This window comes from Salvia hispanica, chromosome 6 (genome assembly GCF_029641045.1).
Source record: "Salvia hispanica isolate PSC_SH4W2 chromosome 6, Shi_PSC_v1, whole genome shotgun sequence".
NCBI lineage: Eukaryota > Viridiplantae > Streptophyta > Magnoliopsida > Lamiales > Lamiaceae > Salvia > Salvia hispanica.
Window position 1 is genome coordinate 21,354,947 of NC_142697.1, and position 17,631 is coordinate 21,372,577.

At 37.0% G+C, this 17,631-nt stretch overlaps 3 protein-coding genes and 1 pseudogene across 3 annotated transcripts; all 4 read right to left on the reverse strand.

Annotated features, from left to right (window-relative positions):
- Positions 1-3,099: 3,099 nt before the first annotated feature.
- LOC125207421 (small ribosomal subunit protein eS4z-like) lies at positions 3,100-5,197 on the reverse strand. The gene is made up of 5 exons (XM_048106751.2): positions 5,081-5,197; positions 4,425-4,502; positions 4,161-4,341; positions 3,928-4,025; positions 3,100-3,650 (listed from the first exon to the last, which is right to left on the reverse strand). Exons 1-5 carry the CDS (start codon positions 5,081-5,083, stop codon positions 3,219-3,221), a joined length of 792 nt encoding a protein of 263 aa, XP_047962708.1. The 5' UTR covers positions 5,084-5,197; the 3' UTR covers positions 3,100-3,218.
- Positions 5,198-7,002: 1,805 nt separating this feature from the next.
- On the reverse strand, positions 7,003-9,634 carry LOC125205881 (uncharacterized). The gene is made up of 2 exons (XM_048105054.2): positions 9,481-9,634; positions 7,003-8,894 (listed from the first exon to the last, which is right to left on the reverse strand). Exon 2 carries the CDS (start codon positions 8,890-8,892, stop codon positions 7,363-7,365), a length of 1,530 nt encoding a protein of 509 aa, XP_047961011.1. The 5' UTR covers positions 8,893-8,894; positions 9,481-9,634; the 3' UTR covers positions 7,003-7,362.
- Positions 9,635-11,350: 1,716 nt separating this feature from the next.
- On the reverse strand, positions 11,351-12,283 carry LOC125208278 (NDR1/HIN1-like protein 26 pseudogene; annotated as a pseudogene).
- A 293-nt stretch (positions 12,284-12,576) lies between these two features.
- On the reverse strand, positions 12,577-17,631 carry LOC125208016 (two-component response regulator-like APRR5). Its single transcript, XM_048107557.2, has 8 exons — positions 17,262-17,631; positions 16,045-16,206; positions 15,819-15,949; positions 15,462-15,674; positions 15,072-15,243; positions 14,569-14,890; positions 13,329-14,085; positions 12,577-13,070 (listed from the first exon to the last, which is right to left on the reverse strand). Exons 1-8 carry the CDS (start codon positions 17,524-17,526, stop codon positions 12,972-12,974), a joined length of 2,121 nt encoding a protein of 706 aa, XP_047963514.1. The 5' UTR covers positions 17,527-17,631; the 3' UTR covers positions 12,577-12,971.

Sequence of the window (17,631 nt, forward strand, 5' to 3'; positions counted from 1 at the left end):
TATACACCGACGATTGCCCCTCCGGCCGCGTCTTCTCCTACGACCTCCCCCCTCCTTCAATCGCGACCTCGTCGTCCCCAATTGCACCGATCTCGACTTCTGGAATTGGGAATGCGGCATCATCTCCAACCACGGCTACGGCCGCGCCGCCTCCGAGCTCCGCCGCACCCTCCCCGACGATCTCCACAAATCCTGGTACCACACCAATTCATTCTCCCTGGAGCTCCTCTTCCACCACCGCATCCCCTTCTCCATTTGTCGAGAAATTAGCCGCCACTCGCCGCTCGCCGGCGCCGTCGAAGTGAGAGAGGCGAGAGTGAATCACGTTTTTTTTTTCATAAATGTGCACACTTCCTCTTTATTTTCTTTTCTAAACTCTTATTTTTTATTTTAAATGATATATCCCTAAAATAATTAAAGTTATGATTAAGAGTTATTAAATAATTAAAAATTACTTAAATTGGTCAAAATTGTGATTAAAATGGTTGACCGCTAAATATTAACGGAAATGTTGACGGAGGACCAAAATGATCAAATTTCCATATGTTTAGGACCAAAAAATCCAAAAGATAAAGTTTATGACCAAAATGATAAAATAGGCATATGTTCAGGCCCAATTTTAATCTTTACTCTATTTAATATTTTCCGTGAAATTAAAACGTGATCACAAAAATTGTGAACTTATATAGTGTAGTGAATTTCATACTACTATTTAGACTTTCGAAAAATTCGGATGAGATTTCAAAATTCAAGAAACACATAGCTACTTCGATTACACCCATTAAAAACGGCATTGTTTCTTATGTCGACCGCTTTGTTCAACAACATAATCCAACGCACCACGTCAAATTTATTTTTAGAAAAATCAAATTTGTGGGAAAGTTGCTTCAATGTGTAAGTTTATATCTTTATAATATTAGCGTCCAAATTTTAAGTTTATGAATACTCTGAGTACGAAATTTCAACCAAAATTTATGATTTAAGCAACTAGTACCCATACATCTTTTATTCACTCTTAAATGGAGTAGTATATTGATCAAACTTAATAAAGGAAATAAGCATTGAGCAAGAAATTATACTCAGAGTAAAGGTCAAAATTGGTGCTGAATATAAGGTCATTTTACCTTTTTGGTTCTAAACATTATTTTTTGAATTTTTTGGTCCTGAACATATATGAATTTGATCATTTTGGTCCTCTGTTAACTTTTCTGTTAAAAACTAACGATCAACGAATTTAAATCCGATTTTGACCAAATTTAAGTTTTAATTATGTTTTTTAAATCCTTAATTAAAAACCCTAACTATTATTAAAAATATTCTTTTAAATATAATTAGAAATTATGAGAAAATTGTTGTAAAACACAAAACATGATTTTTCATTCTCAACACTTGGAAAATTTCTATGCAAAACGTCTCGCTCTCTCAAGCTCAAGGATTCACTTCGATCATTCCTTCTTCCAATCGGCGACGGTGAATTCAGGGCAGACGACGGCGGGTGGTCACCACTTGCCCCTCAAAATCCGCCTCCTCCGGATCCGCCTCCTCGGACTGGAAATCGGCAGCTACAACCACTTGCCCTTCAAAATCGACCCCGACCACGTAATCCAGTGGCACCGACGACTGCTTATTGTGCAGGTGAAACTTTTAATCAAATGTGCTTGGAAATCAATCTCGTTTTATACATATTAGGGCTCGACTGTTTTGGTTTTGTAAAGCATTTCACTTTTTATATCAATCTAATTAAATGTGCTTGGAAATCCACAAACTTTCGTTGTTTGTTGTGGGTTTTTGTTAGGGAATGTGTAGATTGTGGGTTTGACGGTTAACCCTGGTCGCGAAGAGAAGGAAGAAGAAGACCATGATGTGAAAAATAAGAAATTATTTTGAAGATTTTTAATTAAGGATTTAAAAAATATAATTAAAACTTAAATTTGGTCAAAATCGGATTTAAATCCGTTGACCGTTAGTTTTTTACGGAAAAGTTAACAGAGGATCAAAATGATCAAATTCTCATATGTTCAGGACCAAAAAATTCAAAAGATAATATTTATGACCAAAAAGGTAAATTGGTCATATGTTCAGGACCAATTTTAACCTTTACTCTTATACTTAATTAGAGCATCCACATCCGTGCTCTTAAATAAGAGCACGGAGGTGGGCACGGACCCACTTTTACTCCTTGTCCTTAGGCAAGAGCACAACACCCTCATCCGTCCTCTTTCGCAAGGACAAGCTCAAGAGTCACACTATTCTATTATTTAATTTAAATACTTCAATTACTAAAAACATTTCTACAATATAAAAATATATTAAAATATAAAAATTACATAATTAAATCCTAAAAAATAAAAAATACATAATTAAAATTCTAAAAACTAAAAGTACATAATTAAAAAGTGAATTTTGGGGTGAAAATTTGAAAAATAAATTAACGTGTGTAGAAAACGGATATAATTGATTGAGAACTGGGAAAATATTTTTTTTTATAATTAAAAAATGATTTTTTAAATTAAATTCAAAGGTTTTTAAAAATTACAAAAAGAAACGAAATTGCCGTTGGCCAATCGTGTGCCGCCACGTAAGGCTGCTCAGCGGCACGAACGTGCTCTTAGATAAGAGCAGCGCCGTGACGCTGGCACGGACGGACAACTCGCAGCGGCGGACGGACGAGCTCGTGCTCAGCTGCACGGACGGACGCCACCGCTGCGGATGCTCTTAATTGACAAGCAAAGACCTTTAGGGCGAAGAAAAATAAAAGACAATCTTTCAACTAAAACTCATTGAACAACTGATGCTTTTATAGGAAATTTTCATGACCAAAAATTGCAAAATAAAGAAGCATATCACTATTATAGCACAAAAACGGTCCCACCAAGATATACTAAACATTCATTATTCTGTTAAAATCACAATAAAAAGGTCCAAGATCCAAAAACGTAATATACTTAAAAAAACTCAATACCTTGTAGCGACATAATAGAACATATCACAAACATATGTATGTTGCCTTTGTTTAAGGTTAAGTAGAAATTCAAGGAATGGCCATTGCACAATCAATTTCAAAAGATGAGGGTTTACTGCCCACGAAAAGAAGAAACAAGACTAGAAAATATGAATCTGATAGAATTCAAACTTCAGCAAAATTGCCAGCAAATATCCAAGTAAAGATTATCCAAAAGATGAAATACCATACTACTTCCAAAGAAACATAGAGAGACCTAAGCTGCAGCAGACTGAGCCTGAAGCCTCTTCCTTGCCTCCTCAATAATGGTCAACTTTATGCCTTTGCCCTTTGGAAGAGATATCCAGGGCTTAGTACCCTTCCCAATTGTGAACACATTCCCAGATCTAGTTGCGAACTCATGGCCAGTAGCATCCTGAATGTGAAGGGTCTCGAAACTTCCCTTATGCTTCTCACGGTTCTTGATTACACCAACACGGCCCCTGTTCCTACCACCAGTGACCATGACAACATTGCCGACATCATACTTGATAAAATCGACAATTTTGTTGTTCTCAAGATCCAGCTTGATAGTGTCATTAGCCTTGATAAGAGGATCTGGATAGCGAATGGTCCTCCCATCATATGTGTTGATGTATGGAATGCCCTTCTTTCCAAACTGAACTGAACGAACCTTGCACATCTTAAACTGCATGACAAAAAATAACAATCTGCTGAGAATTCTATAACAAAGTAGGTGTTTATATTCTTATAGATGTCAAAAGGGATAGCAAGTGTGTTTTGAAAATAATACAACAAAGATAAAAAAAATATGGGTTATAAACATTGAGTGAAAAAATGTGTATCTTGTCCATAATTCCTCCTTAAAAAGTTCCAAATACAAAATATCAACTACTAGCATGTACACATGCAGTCACCATAAAAATAGTTCAAATCGAGAACAAGAATCATCAAGCACAAATTACCTTAGCTTCCTCATCCCGGATAGAGTGAAGCCTGAAGCGACCCTTGGTATCATAGAGAAGGCGGAAATTCTCATTGGTCTTTGGGATAGACACAACATCTAGAAGGAAAGGAATGTGAATTAACTGTGGTTCAAACTTGATCACAAAAAAATGGCAACAGATTATAATACAGCATATAACTCTAACAAGGCTTAAAATTATAAGGAGTCACAAGTATAGAGGGGAGTGCATACCCATGAAACCAGCTGGATAAGTTTTGTCAGTCCTGACCTTTCCATCAACCTGAATGTGACGTTGCATCAAAATAGCAATGACCTCACGGTAAGTAAGAGCATACTTGAGCCTGTTCCTCAAGATAAGAATCAATGGCAGACATTCCCTGGATTTGTGGGGTCCTGATGATGGTTTGGGAGCCTATACGAGACAGTTGAGGATGATTAACACACAGCACTAACTCATTTCAGATAAAATAAAAGAGGCTAACCAATATTACTTACAAAAGCACCACCAAGCTTGTCCAACATCCAGTGACTGGGGGCATTGAGCCTCTTCAAGTGTTTCTTCAAACCTCTCGCCTGAAGTTTAAAAAACCAGAAATCAAACAGTTATAACAAGATTTATGGATCACATAAGCAGTAAATATAGAAATTGTGTTGACATACCGATGCTGCATTCATTTTACATTGTAATAACATATTGATAACTATTCAGTAAAACCTGATTTATACCTATTTGGAATTATCTTTACACATCAATTTTAGATCAGAAAAGGAGGGCCAACAGACTTGTGCAAATCCCATCCATAAGCAGTAAAAACAAATCGGCAACATGTATAGTAATAGACTAGTGAAGATTTCAATATAATGCTAGCAATTATTAATCGACAGTGACACAATTCGCTTCACAATTGCAGTTTCTATACAGGTATCAGTGATCAAATGTAATAAAACGTCAACGTATTCTCAAAAATTGCAACACTAGCAATGATAAACGGGATGAAAACCAAATCAGCACATTAACAAGCTACAGAAACAAAAAAAAAAAAAAAAAAAACATCGAAGAGCTCCGAAACCAGGAGATCAAATTATATAGTCGTGAAGATCAGGAGATTATCAAAGCACACCATTAACAGTTAATGTAGGGAGAAACTAACCATGTTGAATACGGATGTGAGAACCTACGGCCTAGACTCTCTCTCCCTCACCACACTCCTCTCTGCTGTATTCAAGCTGCGGATAAATTGAAAAGCCCTAGCAACAACAAACAGGTTTATATACGAGACTGAAACGCTTATCGGGCCTCGGCCCATTATAAATTAAATATCTCGTCGATTTTCATGTATTCTTTACTCCTATTAAACTAAATTTTAGGTAATGGGCCATGGGCTCAAGAACCAAGTTCTCAATTTTTTTAATTGAAAAAATACTAATAACGTAACTTTACTCTTTTGATTCTATAGTGAGTGTATATTCTATGATTTTTATGCGAAATAAGAAGCTAAGATAAATATTTTTACAATTGTGTAAGCTTTTCACGATCGGGTCCAAAAAAGAATAAGCAAAACTAAATAAAATAAGTTTAACTTTTTTGTCCTAATAGAGGAGTAGTAGTGTTATTTTTAGGCTAGAATTGGGCTTGGAAAGGTGCAAATTCTCTATCTTTATTTATTTTGGTTATTAATTTTATATTTTACTTGTATTCCCACTTGAGAATGGAAATACAGTTTCTTTCATCTCAATAGGCATATGTATATGGCTAACGTTACGTGTGAGAATCGATATGCTTTGTTTTACGCTTGGAGTTGTCATACCTTCAAATGTAGGATTTTTTGTAAGGATAAATAAAGTTGTTCGCATTCATTAATTGTGTCCTCCAAATCTGCCTAAAATCAATGGCGTTAGCACAATAATTTTAGGGCGCTAATCATCATTTACTACGTGAAAATAAGAGAACATAATATCCAAACAACAATGAATATAACCAAAAAAGAGATAGTCCACTACTATTATGAAGAGGAGAAATTTAGTTGGAGAATCACGTGAAATTTGAAAATATTCTTAGAAATAAATGATGATGTCATAGAATGAAGTCAAAACCAAATTATGGATAGGCACGTCAGTTTTGAAGCAACATTGAGAAAGAGTTTCTTCACGATTCAAATCTGTTGATTTGTAAGCAATCCCAGAGTCCCTTCATAGCTATATACACGACCACAAATAATTCAAATTGAGAGAGAGAGAGAGAGAGGATGATAAAAGTAAGGAAAATGGTGGAGTTGATGGAAGAGTACAGTTGGATGGTTTTGAGAATGAGAGACAGAGTTGGCGTTGAGCTCCTCAGGAATCTTCGTTCTTCTTCTTCTTCTGCAGATTCTTCATTCCTCCTCTATTTCTAGCTAACTAGTAATACACATACGCATCATTTGATTCATTTCATCACATTCCTATTCCTTTCTGTAATAGCTCTAGTGTCTATTATATTGATGTTGTTGTTAATGAGATTGTTTTGAATTGGATTCATTGCTCAACAATACACCAACTTTGAAGTATATCTAATTATATATAGAGATTAAATGTAAAATATTCTTGAAAAGTACGAAGTATTTGAGGGTGTCTAATCAGATTAGGAGAAGCTTCACTTGAGAGTTAATAGACCATATCAAAGTATCCGTTTATCAAGGCCCAACCTTATCAACCATGCTCAATCGCATTCCGGTAATTCACTAACATTATTTGTTACTATTATCCAATCATCAAATTAATGGCGTTTGGAAAAATATATTCAAGCTAGTAACAAGTTTCCTTTAAATACTGGTGCTGGGGTGGAGGCGTGGAGCATTACCAAAAGCCATTTTCAATTTTCATGAAGGAGATCATACTAGTTGTATAATGTCGTCAAATATTGTCAATCAGTTATAGTAAAATATCATACCTAATACTCCATTCAATATAATCAGATCATAAGATCCAAAAAATGAACTATCAGTAATATTATCCTATGTGGCCTAATTATTATCTGAAATGATAAGTGTAAGTAAAGCAAATTAACGTGACAACTTGGTCTATAAGATAATCATAATCCAATATTGTAAACTTCATTTGAGAAATAAAAACTTAAGAAGGCAACATAAGTCCAACAAATCTGAGTTTATTACAAATCTTTATCAAGCAATATGAAGGTGAACACCAAACAATTCACTCCCTATTAAATGTATTGAAAATAAGAAACAATCCTCTGACCCTCTCCGACTGCAAACTAAACAACAAACACAGAAACACAAGACAAACTAAACAGGTCAAATATCGAATGAGAAGTACAGATTGTCACCAGGCACAACCAATATGCAGAGAAAAATGAGAACTCAGACAGCAGCCACGGTGCTTGTATAAACACACTTGAAATGTTCGGTCCTTGATATTAGACATGAATCCAAACTCATTCCACCATTTCATCCTCCTCGGCTTCCTCATCGGATAGATCAAGATCTGCAAGCAACTCATCCAATGGAACAGAAGGAACATCCTCTCCATCAGCCACAGAACCCATTGATGGCTCGTATTCCTTATTGCGGTACAGAGACAGATTGAATCTCAAATCAGGATTTTCCTCCAGATCTCTCAAGAAATGTTCGTACTCAGTGTTCATCTTCTCCTCATGTTCTCTGCCTCTGGTACCATCATCGACCTCCATGTTAAGTGACTTGAGCTTCCATGAACGAGACTTGCGCTGTCTCTGTTGGCGCTTCTCCTCGTAGCTCTTTTTAATCAATATCACATCTGGAATAACACCTCTGTATTTGTCCAATTCAAAATCATTACTATTGGCACTATACAGGTCATAACCAAGAGCATAGTCCCCACAACTCAAGAGATGCCCCAAATGAGTTCTCACAATGAAATGTCGGTCATTCTTCCCCAAATCTGATACGCGTGCTACATGTGCATCGGCCAAAACATATCTTGACCCACCAACATTTTCTTCAGAACGAATCTCCTCCATATCTATGATCATGTATTCTGTAAGCTGTCTGCTTGACAATAAAGCCTTAAAAGATGATCTCCAGTACTGCTCAGCATCCAGGAAGCATTGCCTAAGGGTCCGTGGATCTAACAGAGCTATGGTGTTGGTTACTTTAGTGCATATCACTAGTGGCCCGAGATTTCCCAAACTAACAGAGAGTTTAGGTGGAAGACAAATCAGATCTTCACGACAGATAGGACTAATTTCAACAGAGAAAGTGTACTTATAATGATAAGTATTGCTCTTCGAGTCTTGAGACACAAGTTGCTTATCAGTTCTGCTCCTAGTTGGTGCTACTTTACCAACAAACTCGACAAACTTCACACCATGACTTCTTTTACCAAAGAAGAAGTCAATACCCTGATCCATCTGTGTAATTCTGATGGCATCTTTAGCGGCATCGTGCTTAAGGATAAGCTGCTCCAGGTAGAAAAATGTGCGCCTGTGAGGAACATGCTGTCGCAATTGTACTGCAGCAACCCACTGATCTGGATTAGCCTGAACCCTCGCACAAGATTCACACAACTGATCTTGCACTACATATTCAACAGTGTAAGCCTGTTCAAGTATTGCTCCATGAAGAACCTCTTTCTGAACCTTCAACTTGATTTTAATCCTCTTGGAATGAGGTTCTGTCCAAATGAACTCTGCATGCACCATTCGAACAGTGTTCAAATTCTTCAGCCTCTTGACACAGAATGTGAGCAGCTCTTTCGACTCAAGTTCGGCTTTGATCCAAGTCCTCGGAGGTTGCAGAAAGGAGTTACACTCAGGGCAAAATATGATGATAACATGCTTCTGAAGACCTTCGGTTATGTCAATTTCAGAGCGCAGACAGTTGGCACACATATTTGCAGCATTCGGTTGCATCAATATGCCACACCTGCAGCATAAGACGCTGCCGATAGTCTGGGGCACAGTAAACATACCTACTCCCTGTGCCATAGCTACACAAGTGATAAAAAGTTAACAGATTGAAAGAGGAAAGTTCATGAATTATAGCATCTAGCAAACAAAATTTAGAGGGGAAACCCTATAATAATCATTCAATAACTGAACCATCACCTAAGAGCTACAAATAGAATATGCTAAGCATCAAAACCAAGACAGTGCAGAAATAAGCTTGAATTAGGTTCACCAAATAAAATAAATAGTTCATTAGCACAAATAAGGATCGCATGAAAAGTTGAACATAATTGGAAGTAGGAACCACATTTATAATACTACAAATAATCACCAATGAAAATGATTACTTAGTAATAAACTTGAAATTAGGTTCGCCAAATACAACAAAACAGTTCATTAGCACAAATAAGGATCGCATGAAAAGGTGAGCATAATTGGAAGTTGGAACCACATTTAAGACAAATAATCACCAATGAAATTGATTATTTAGTCGTATGTTTTGGAAAATCAACAAAAGATCCGCCTTTAATCTGTAAATAACAAGCAAAATCTGTATGCCGCCTCCAGTTACAACGCTAAACAAGACAACTAAAGAAATTAATAGAAATTCGAGAGCAGAGAGGATACCAAGCTTTTCTTGTGTTGGTGATGGGGTGCGTAGAGGAGGAAACAGACTGCAGATTCTGTAGTATGGTGAGAATGAAAATGGGACGGCGTCGGAGAGCCGGGCAAACAGAAGAGAGAGGAGAGATGAGATGGAGCTCTATTACTTATTAGGGTTGGATTGGGCTCGCTGCTTAACCATGGCCCATTTTTTATTCACAAATCCAATTGATTAATGGACTGAAACACGTCGATATAATTAAATGTTTATAATTCGAAAGAATATCCTAGTATTAAAATGTTTATAAGCCATGACTCTATCCGTTTCAACTTACTAGATTCATTTTTATTTCGGATTGTTCGAAGTTATTTGAGTTTTTCACTGATTTTACTCCTTGTCTTTCATCCCTTACTCCTCCCACCTGCTGTATTTTATCTTCACTTGAACTACTAAACACAACTTTCTTAATTTTTATGCCGAAAAAAATTGTCTCGAGGAGCTTTGCACATAAGGAGTAGTATTACATTTGTATGATTAAAGGATCTAATGATCGGAAATTATGTGACCTAATTGCATCATACGACAGACAGTTTACATCTATAAATAGCTATGTTAATGTATCCCAAGGTTGTGATTACATTTAATTTTTTGAGCATTTAACCAATCACTGTTTTCATTTATACTATTTCTTTTGTCCCATAAAAATATGAACAATCGAGAATGGTAATTAAAGTAGTGTTAGTGAATAGTGGGACCCATATTATTATTAGTGTTTGATGAATTGTAATGGTGGGTCATATTAGTATAAATTGTAAATAAATTGATTAATATGAGTAATGAGTGGGTCATATTGGTATAAGTTGTAAATAAATTAATGTGTATGAGTAATGAGTTGGTGACCAAGATGGTCCAATTCATCTCATGTTTCAAATAAGAATGTATGGTTAAATTGGAATTGTCGATTCAGTATGGAAGTGATGGAACCAACCTGGTTCCAATTTCACACTGCTACTATTGATGAGTGGAATCTAAACCAGTATATTGGTTTTGTTGGTCTGATTTTTTTTCTGAAAATTTTAGAACGGTTATTGATGTTTAGTCATGGATTTTGACCAAATTTTGGAAGAAAATGGAGAAAAAAAGGAAAATTTGTGGTAAATTGGAAAAATCGTTGTAAACAAATAAACGGCAAAAATAGCTCCCCCACAACTAGTTATCCTTATATCACAAACAAAAGCCCAAATATATAAATCCTAAACAAAAGCCCTTTATCCCAAGATATAAAAGAAATCAAGAAATTGACATAGTAGTTGAAATGCCATCGGAAAATCTGAACCGCCGCCGCTATTATCGCCGGCTTATACCACCGTGTAAAGCGTCTCTTTTAACACTTTATATCCCCCATTACCTTTTTTTTCTCTACTACTTTAAACAGAGAGTTGACGTATAAATTCAAAAGTTATCATCAAAAGAGAAAGCAGCAGTAAATACATTTTCATTTTTCAGCCTTTTTATCTTTTCCCTTTTCACTTTGAGAATCTAATTATGAATATGTAGTAGAACTATATATTACTACATGCATGAATGCCTTCTATTACACTATTTATTACGTATATTTTATTTTAAATAATGCACAAGTGTGTGCTTTAGTACATTTTGATTTCATTTTACTTATAGACTATAGTTGAAGTACATCTTTACTGACACTATTTTTCGAATTGTAACGATATACATGTCAATTTTTAACATATATCTTTGGTATTTAAATCTAATACTTTTATGCTCTTACACATTTTATAAATTAAGTGAAATACGGTTTCTACTCCTTTTTTCAATCTCTCACTGAAAGGCTCCACAATCCTGATCTTTATCCATCACACATGCATGCAAAGCTTTAGGAGTTAAAAGACAAAATAAAATAAAGTAGAGAGATACGATGCACAATCACTAATTGTATACATACAGATTTATAGTAAACAATAGTATTAAATTTAATGATAAAAAATGTTGAAGAAGAAAGCTTATTGCTGATAAACAACCAAGGGCATATCACAATGGAGATTCAAGAATGTAAGATTTCAGAACGAAGTAGAACAAACTGTGGGTTGTTTGGAAGGCAAGAGAGTCGAATCTCTACGTCCCAACGGCAAAACAGTCACACAATCTACACTGAAAACATATCTCTTAGAAATCCAATTCCCCACTTTCCACCTGAGGCTGCCGGTGGCTGTGAAACCCAACGGCAGTTTTTCGGCAGCTAGAGAAGGGACGACATGGTGGTGGTTACCGAGCAACGAGGCGTTGAGGAGGTTGGGATGTTGATGATCTTGAAAGAATGGTGGAACACTGGTGGCGAGAGTGATGGCCTGGCTGTTGTAGGAAGCGTGTAGGAGGAATCCGTCGTAGTAGATTCCGATTCCCTTGTTAGGGTTGGTGGATAGGAGAGTGAGGTTGATGGAGGAGTTGAGGAAGGGTGATGGTGATGTTATGTTAAGGTGATTGATGTCAACTTGTGTGAGAGAGAAGTGGGGATTGGAGGGGTGTAGGATGAAACAGAGGAGTATGAGGCAGAGGATGCAGAGGAAGAACGTCGACGCGCAGAACAAGAGCTTCTTCTTTGATTTGTTGAGTATTTTTGTTGTTTGCTTCTCTGCGCAGTGCTTGGGGGATTTCTCATGGATTATGGACATATTGTAGAGAGAGAGGTGAGAAATGAGGAAGTGGAAGATGAAGGGAAATGCAAGTGTATTCACTCTGTTTTCTTAGGTGATACAGGTTATTAAAGTGAGTAACTGAAAGGGATCTCTGTTTGGTTCAGTTAGTGTTGAAAAAAATAAAATTGAAGATTATGTAAAATTGTGTGTTATAAAAGGAGTTTGGAAAAGGGACTTCTTGAAAAGAAGATCAATATTGGTGTAGAAAGCAGTGTTAGTGGTAGCCCCCAACATCCACACCAAAGTGACTCTTTAAGGCTTTACTTCTGTCTTAAGAAAATCTGTTTACAACCCACAATCATCAAATCTCTCACTCTCTCTCAGTCATTATACAACTGAAAAACACCACCAGAAATTAGTAATTTCTGCAATTCTAGGAAATGGCAATACATTTTTTACCAAAACTTAATGATGAAGATAGTATTAACATATATCAGTCATGATCCCTCAAAATACAAATGCGTGATCAGAAGTAAGTCTACCTATTGGCATCATCAGATGCAACTCAACTTGGAAAAGAATATGGGAATTCAGTAGCAACAACTGTACTAAGATGTGGCTTTTAACTGACATATATCTATTAACTAGACTTGTCTATGCAGTAAATTCCTAAACAAAGTGAAAATATATAGTACAAAACTTACATGGCAATCAGCCTTTTTTTACATGGTAAAAGTAATCATTTTCACTTTCAGCTTGAAGCCTTGAAAGCCCTTGGAACATTTCTACTTTCTAACAATCACAGTGATCTAAACTGATCACTCTCTAAAAATTTAAGAGGATGCTGAGCTAACCAGCTGTCAGCTTCCTGGTTGAGCATCATCAGGTACTTGTCGCACAAACTGCCCTTTCACACGAGGACGCTGCTCAGCCAGCTTCCTCCTGCTTTCATAGCGCACCTGTCAAACAAAGTCCGGTATTGATTAAAGTAAACCAGAGTTTACAAGGAAATCCACCAGACACATGTTGAGTAATTACTACACTTAACAACACCGATGCTTCACAGCATCACCAAACAAGATAGTTAGCAATGGGATCCAATAAAAAGGTCAAGAGAATTAGTTTATTATGCTTTTCTAATTATTTGTTTATGCAATGCAATGATATCATACTGTGTTCAGGTAAAATAATAATCCAGCGTATGAAAACTAACAAACCTTCTTCTCAAAGCATCTCTCCTTCCTCTTCAGTCTAAATTTTGTTAGAGCCACTTCTCTTTGCATGGACCGACTTGAATCACTCTCATGAACTTGGGCTCCCTCTTCACTAGCAGCATCTGATGTGGCATCGACAACTGAGATAGAATTAATCTGGCCAATGGCACCAGAACCTATGCTCTGATGGTGGCTTGTATAGCCATTATAGCAACCACTGTTAGGACTCTGATCATTGGCAAAAGAAAAGTGTCCTCTATCCTCAAAAGTTTTATGCTTCTGGCCTTGTTTATTATCAGTTTGCTCCATGGTACAGCTGACCCTTTGATCAAGAAGGTCACGAAAACTCTGAGAATTTGTGGGCTGATGGTCTGCTTGATGATTCAAATAAGCAAAAGACTGTTTGTGGCTAGCTGCACCGGGACTCGGCAAAGGTGACAGGCCAGATTGTGCAGAATACATTTGAGGCATCACAGCACCAAATCCGTTGATCACATTTTCAAATCCTACACCTCTAGCTGGAATTGGTTGAGAATTTTCTCTTAGCTGAGGGTAGCAAAATGGAGTTTCGGGTAGTCCAGTCCGGGTCCCAGTCACGGAAGCATATTTCTGTGAGCTTATTCTTGAACCATGTGCATCGGAAGTATACTCAGGGGTATGATTAGATTGTTGTTTCTCCGAATTGGTCCCAAGGTCTTTCTGTTGATTACATGTGCTTCGAGATGTGGAGTTTCTTCGCTGCAATGGCTTGTTGACATACCTGCATGAGTTTATATCCACTAGACTGTCAACTGCATCAACATGAACAACAAAAGTAATACCACATCCATCCTACAGTAAGAGTCTTGTTTTGCCATTTCCGTCTGAATACGAATCCTATTTCACTTTTACCATAAATGGTAAGTTGGCCCCACATTCTACCAACTTATTCCACTCTTATTTTATTACTCCATAAAACTAATATATATAAGTGGGACTCATATTCCACAAACTTATTCAACTTACTTTTCTTTACATTCTTAGAACCCATGCCCAAACCAAATAGGACTCCTATTGTGGGACAGTGGTAGTAGTATCGATTATATACATATAAGACTGGGTAAAAAAATGAGGGCTTCATTTGATTTATGGAGATATTCGATGAGATGATACTGGTGGAGGGATCATATTTGATGAGATGATTCCATACTTGCATATAAAAGACGGAGATTGATGAACTATTTACTCTCCAGTCAAAACTCACCGAGAAAATGCTGATGCATCCGAATGGTTTATCCTGCGGGTTTCATCGTTTACTTGATTCACCGAGCCACTAGGATGAGATCTTCTCAGAGACAGATCCAACAGGGGCAAAATATCAAACTTGTTTGTGCTGGTATTTGAGGCGGGACTGGCCAAAGTTCCTTTACAACAGTTACTAAAAGCTCCAATTAAGTCAATAGCCTCTCTGACATGATTATTCTCAGAACCCTGACCAGTGACATTAACTTGTTCCAAAGAAGGGTTCTTGTCCTGTCCTTGTGTGTTTCCATAGTTAACATCCATGCTAGCCACAATCTGCAACCCTAATTTCAAAAAAGACATAAGATGCAAATTGTTAAGCATTTTCATATCCATGGAGGAGCTGAAAGGGTAGATGGTAGATACAATCATACAAGATGCAAATTGATAAGCATATACCTATTCATGGAGCTGAAAGGGTAGATGGTAGATACAATCATACAAGAAAGGCATAGAGACCATTACCTCCAGCCTCATTATCATGCGCTCTTGTTCTTCTGCTTTCTTCTTGACGTTCTTTGAGCACATAAGTATTTACGTTGTCTGAAAGACATTTGTTAGTTTTTGGCTGTAAGAGAGAATGTACATGCTCAACATCTGGTCCTTCAGTTTCCAGCTCCGGCTTCGTGCATGAACTCTGCAGGTATAATCCACAACTTCTGTTTAATCTCAACCTCACACGATGCTTTGGAGTTGTGTTCATTCAATTAGGCATTGAAAATGTAAAAGTTGATGCTTCTATCAGCTGTACCGTCATGTGGATTAGTGGATGAGCCTAGGTTGCTTAGAGTATCAAGTATCCAGAGATGCATCAACTCCTAGAAAAAAAGAGAGCGTGTATAGAATTGAAAATACCTGGGCATCAGTTCCTTTCTCGATGCACTCCCTATTTCTCTGAACACATGCCATATAACCACTTGAATGATTACTTGTAGCATTGTTCTCAGCCGTGGCTTCAATTTTCTGTTGACTTGATTGATTACTAGTACCATTGTTCTCAGCTGTAGCTTCAATCTTCTGTTGCGCCACGCTCTCATCTGGAGGTCCAAGGCCAGCACCACTTGATTGCTTCATGATAAAAAAAATAAATAAAAGAAAATAGAGTGATAAGATTCATTGGTCTTCATGAAACTTTGTTCGTAAAAGAAAAGAACTTGCAAAAAAAAGAAAAAGAAAGAGAAAATTGTTAAAGAAAAATAGAATTGTGCTTACAACTTGTTTCCTCCACACATGCTGCCACAAGTTCCTGAGCTCATTTTTCCTGATAGGCTTTACAAGAAAATCAGCTGCACCTCTCAACATGCATTTGTAAACTATACTGACAGAGTCATATGAAGACATCACTGCATTTTCAAGGAAATGTGATTGAATATACCATAATCAAACCATACTGGAAGAAATATTTGAAGAGCCAAACAAGGTGCATATATGAACGCACTTATCACTGGAATATTTTTACAAATATCATGCTCCATAATTAAAGTGAGAAGGGCATATCCAGAGATTGATGGCAATTCAACTTCTGTCAGAATAAGATCAATGTTCTCAGCTTTAGCTTTCAATACCTCCCATGCTTTCAAACCATCAGAAACTGCCGCAACTGCTTCAAAAGAAGAAGATTTATTTAGTTGCGAACCACTATGCAACAACATCAATCACAAGCAGAAGATTTGCTAACTTGCCCATATAGCGACATAAGATATACCTACATGTACCATCTCCCTCAACCAAACACACGGGGTCTAATGACCAATTTTACATCATCTAATTATTACTAAAGCCTCTGCCAATTCAAATTCAACTATCCAGGAGTTTAGTTGAAATTATCTGAACCACTTAGTCAATTATTGAGCTGGTGAGAGATGCAGAGAATATGACCAAAATTTCCCCATCACTATAGTATAATTATGGTGTTATTCACATCTTTTATGCAGATATTGCCTGATCAGAAAATAGCAGGTATAGAGCGTATTCTTTTACCGGTGATTGACCATCAAAAATGAACACTTTGGAGGCAGAAAGATTACTATATAATTCATATCCTCTTTCTTAATGGAAATCAAGTGGTGTGTATCAAATCTATTATTCTGGCCTCGATCCTAGCTCAGAAGACCACACCAGCTGCTTAAAAAGAATGTATCTCAAGACTGAAGACCACGTTAGGTTCGATAAATCAGTTATCTCACCAGCTCAACCTGGTCGGGTTGCTGCAAGTTAGAGATCATCCTCTTTGCCACATATAAAGCTCCTTAAATGCTAGCAGAATTTGAAAGCGTATAACATATCCTGCGAATATGTTTCTAATTTCAATTGTTCTTGTGAACCCAAGAAACAACAGGCCTCATGGTGCCGACATATAGCCACATAATTTACTCGTGGAATCATATGAAAAGATCAAGGTAGCAATGATCATAAAGAGGCTTTCATGGAAGCTATATTGTGTGCTCATACTAATTAAACAATCAAGCCTAGCTTCATCTAATTAATTTAGCTGATCAACCTCAAACATCTTAACAATCCAGCATCCTCACAACCTAACCATACCCCTAACACGCTGCATCACTTATATCCAAGGTATCAAAGTCTCAAATTAATTAAGCTAAAAAATTAGGCAATACACAAAAAAAAGAAAAAAAAAATGACCCAAAAACAAACCTTTGTAGCTGCATTTCCTGAGAAGTGCAGCAATAATCTGCCTTGTGGAATCATCAGCTTCAACCAATAATACTCTAACGGTTAATTTCGGCAGAAACCTCTCCCACCTAACCAGAGAAGAACTGCCAGCGGCCACCTCCGCCGCAGCGAGGTTTTCGCCGGCGACAGGCATAGTATTCTGTTGCGTGTCGTTTTCAGGTACGGCCGCCATCGCTCTACTCGGCAAAACTTGTCCGAATTGTTGGCGCTTTGAGAGGAGAAGCATGTGAGCAAGTAGCAACAACTGTAGCGGTTGGAGAATTAGCAGTTGTCCACCATTTTTTCCAACCCAAAATATCTCAATTTGGATGGCCTTTTTTCTCAATATTTT

Coding starts and splice junctions, on each gene's coding strand:
- LOC125207421 (XM_048106751.2), bottom strand. Junction 4,342..4,424: donor ACAAGCTTGGTGGTGCTTTT/GTAAGTAATATT, acceptor TGTCTCGTATAG/GCTCCCAAACCATCATCAGG. Junction 3,651..3,927: donor TCCGGGATGAGGAAGCTAAG/GTAATTTGTGCT, acceptor TTTGTCATGCAG/TTTAAGATGTGCAAGGTTCG.
- LOC125205881 (XM_048105054.2), bottom strand. CDS start 8,892: ATGGCACAGGGAGTAGGTATGTTTACTGTGCCCCAGACTATCGGCAGC.
- LOC125208016 (XM_048107557.2), bottom strand. CDS start 17,526: ATGCTTCTCCTCTCAAAGCGCCAACAATTCGGACAAGTTTTGCCGAGT. Junction 15,675..15,818: donor ATGTGTGGAGGAAACAAGTT/GTAAGCACAATT, acceptor TTTATCATGAAG/CAATCAAGTGGTGCTGGCCT. Junction 14,891..15,071: donor GCATGATAATGAGGCTGGAG/GTAATGGTCTCT, acceptor TTTTGAAATTAG/GGTTGCAGATTGTGGCTAGC.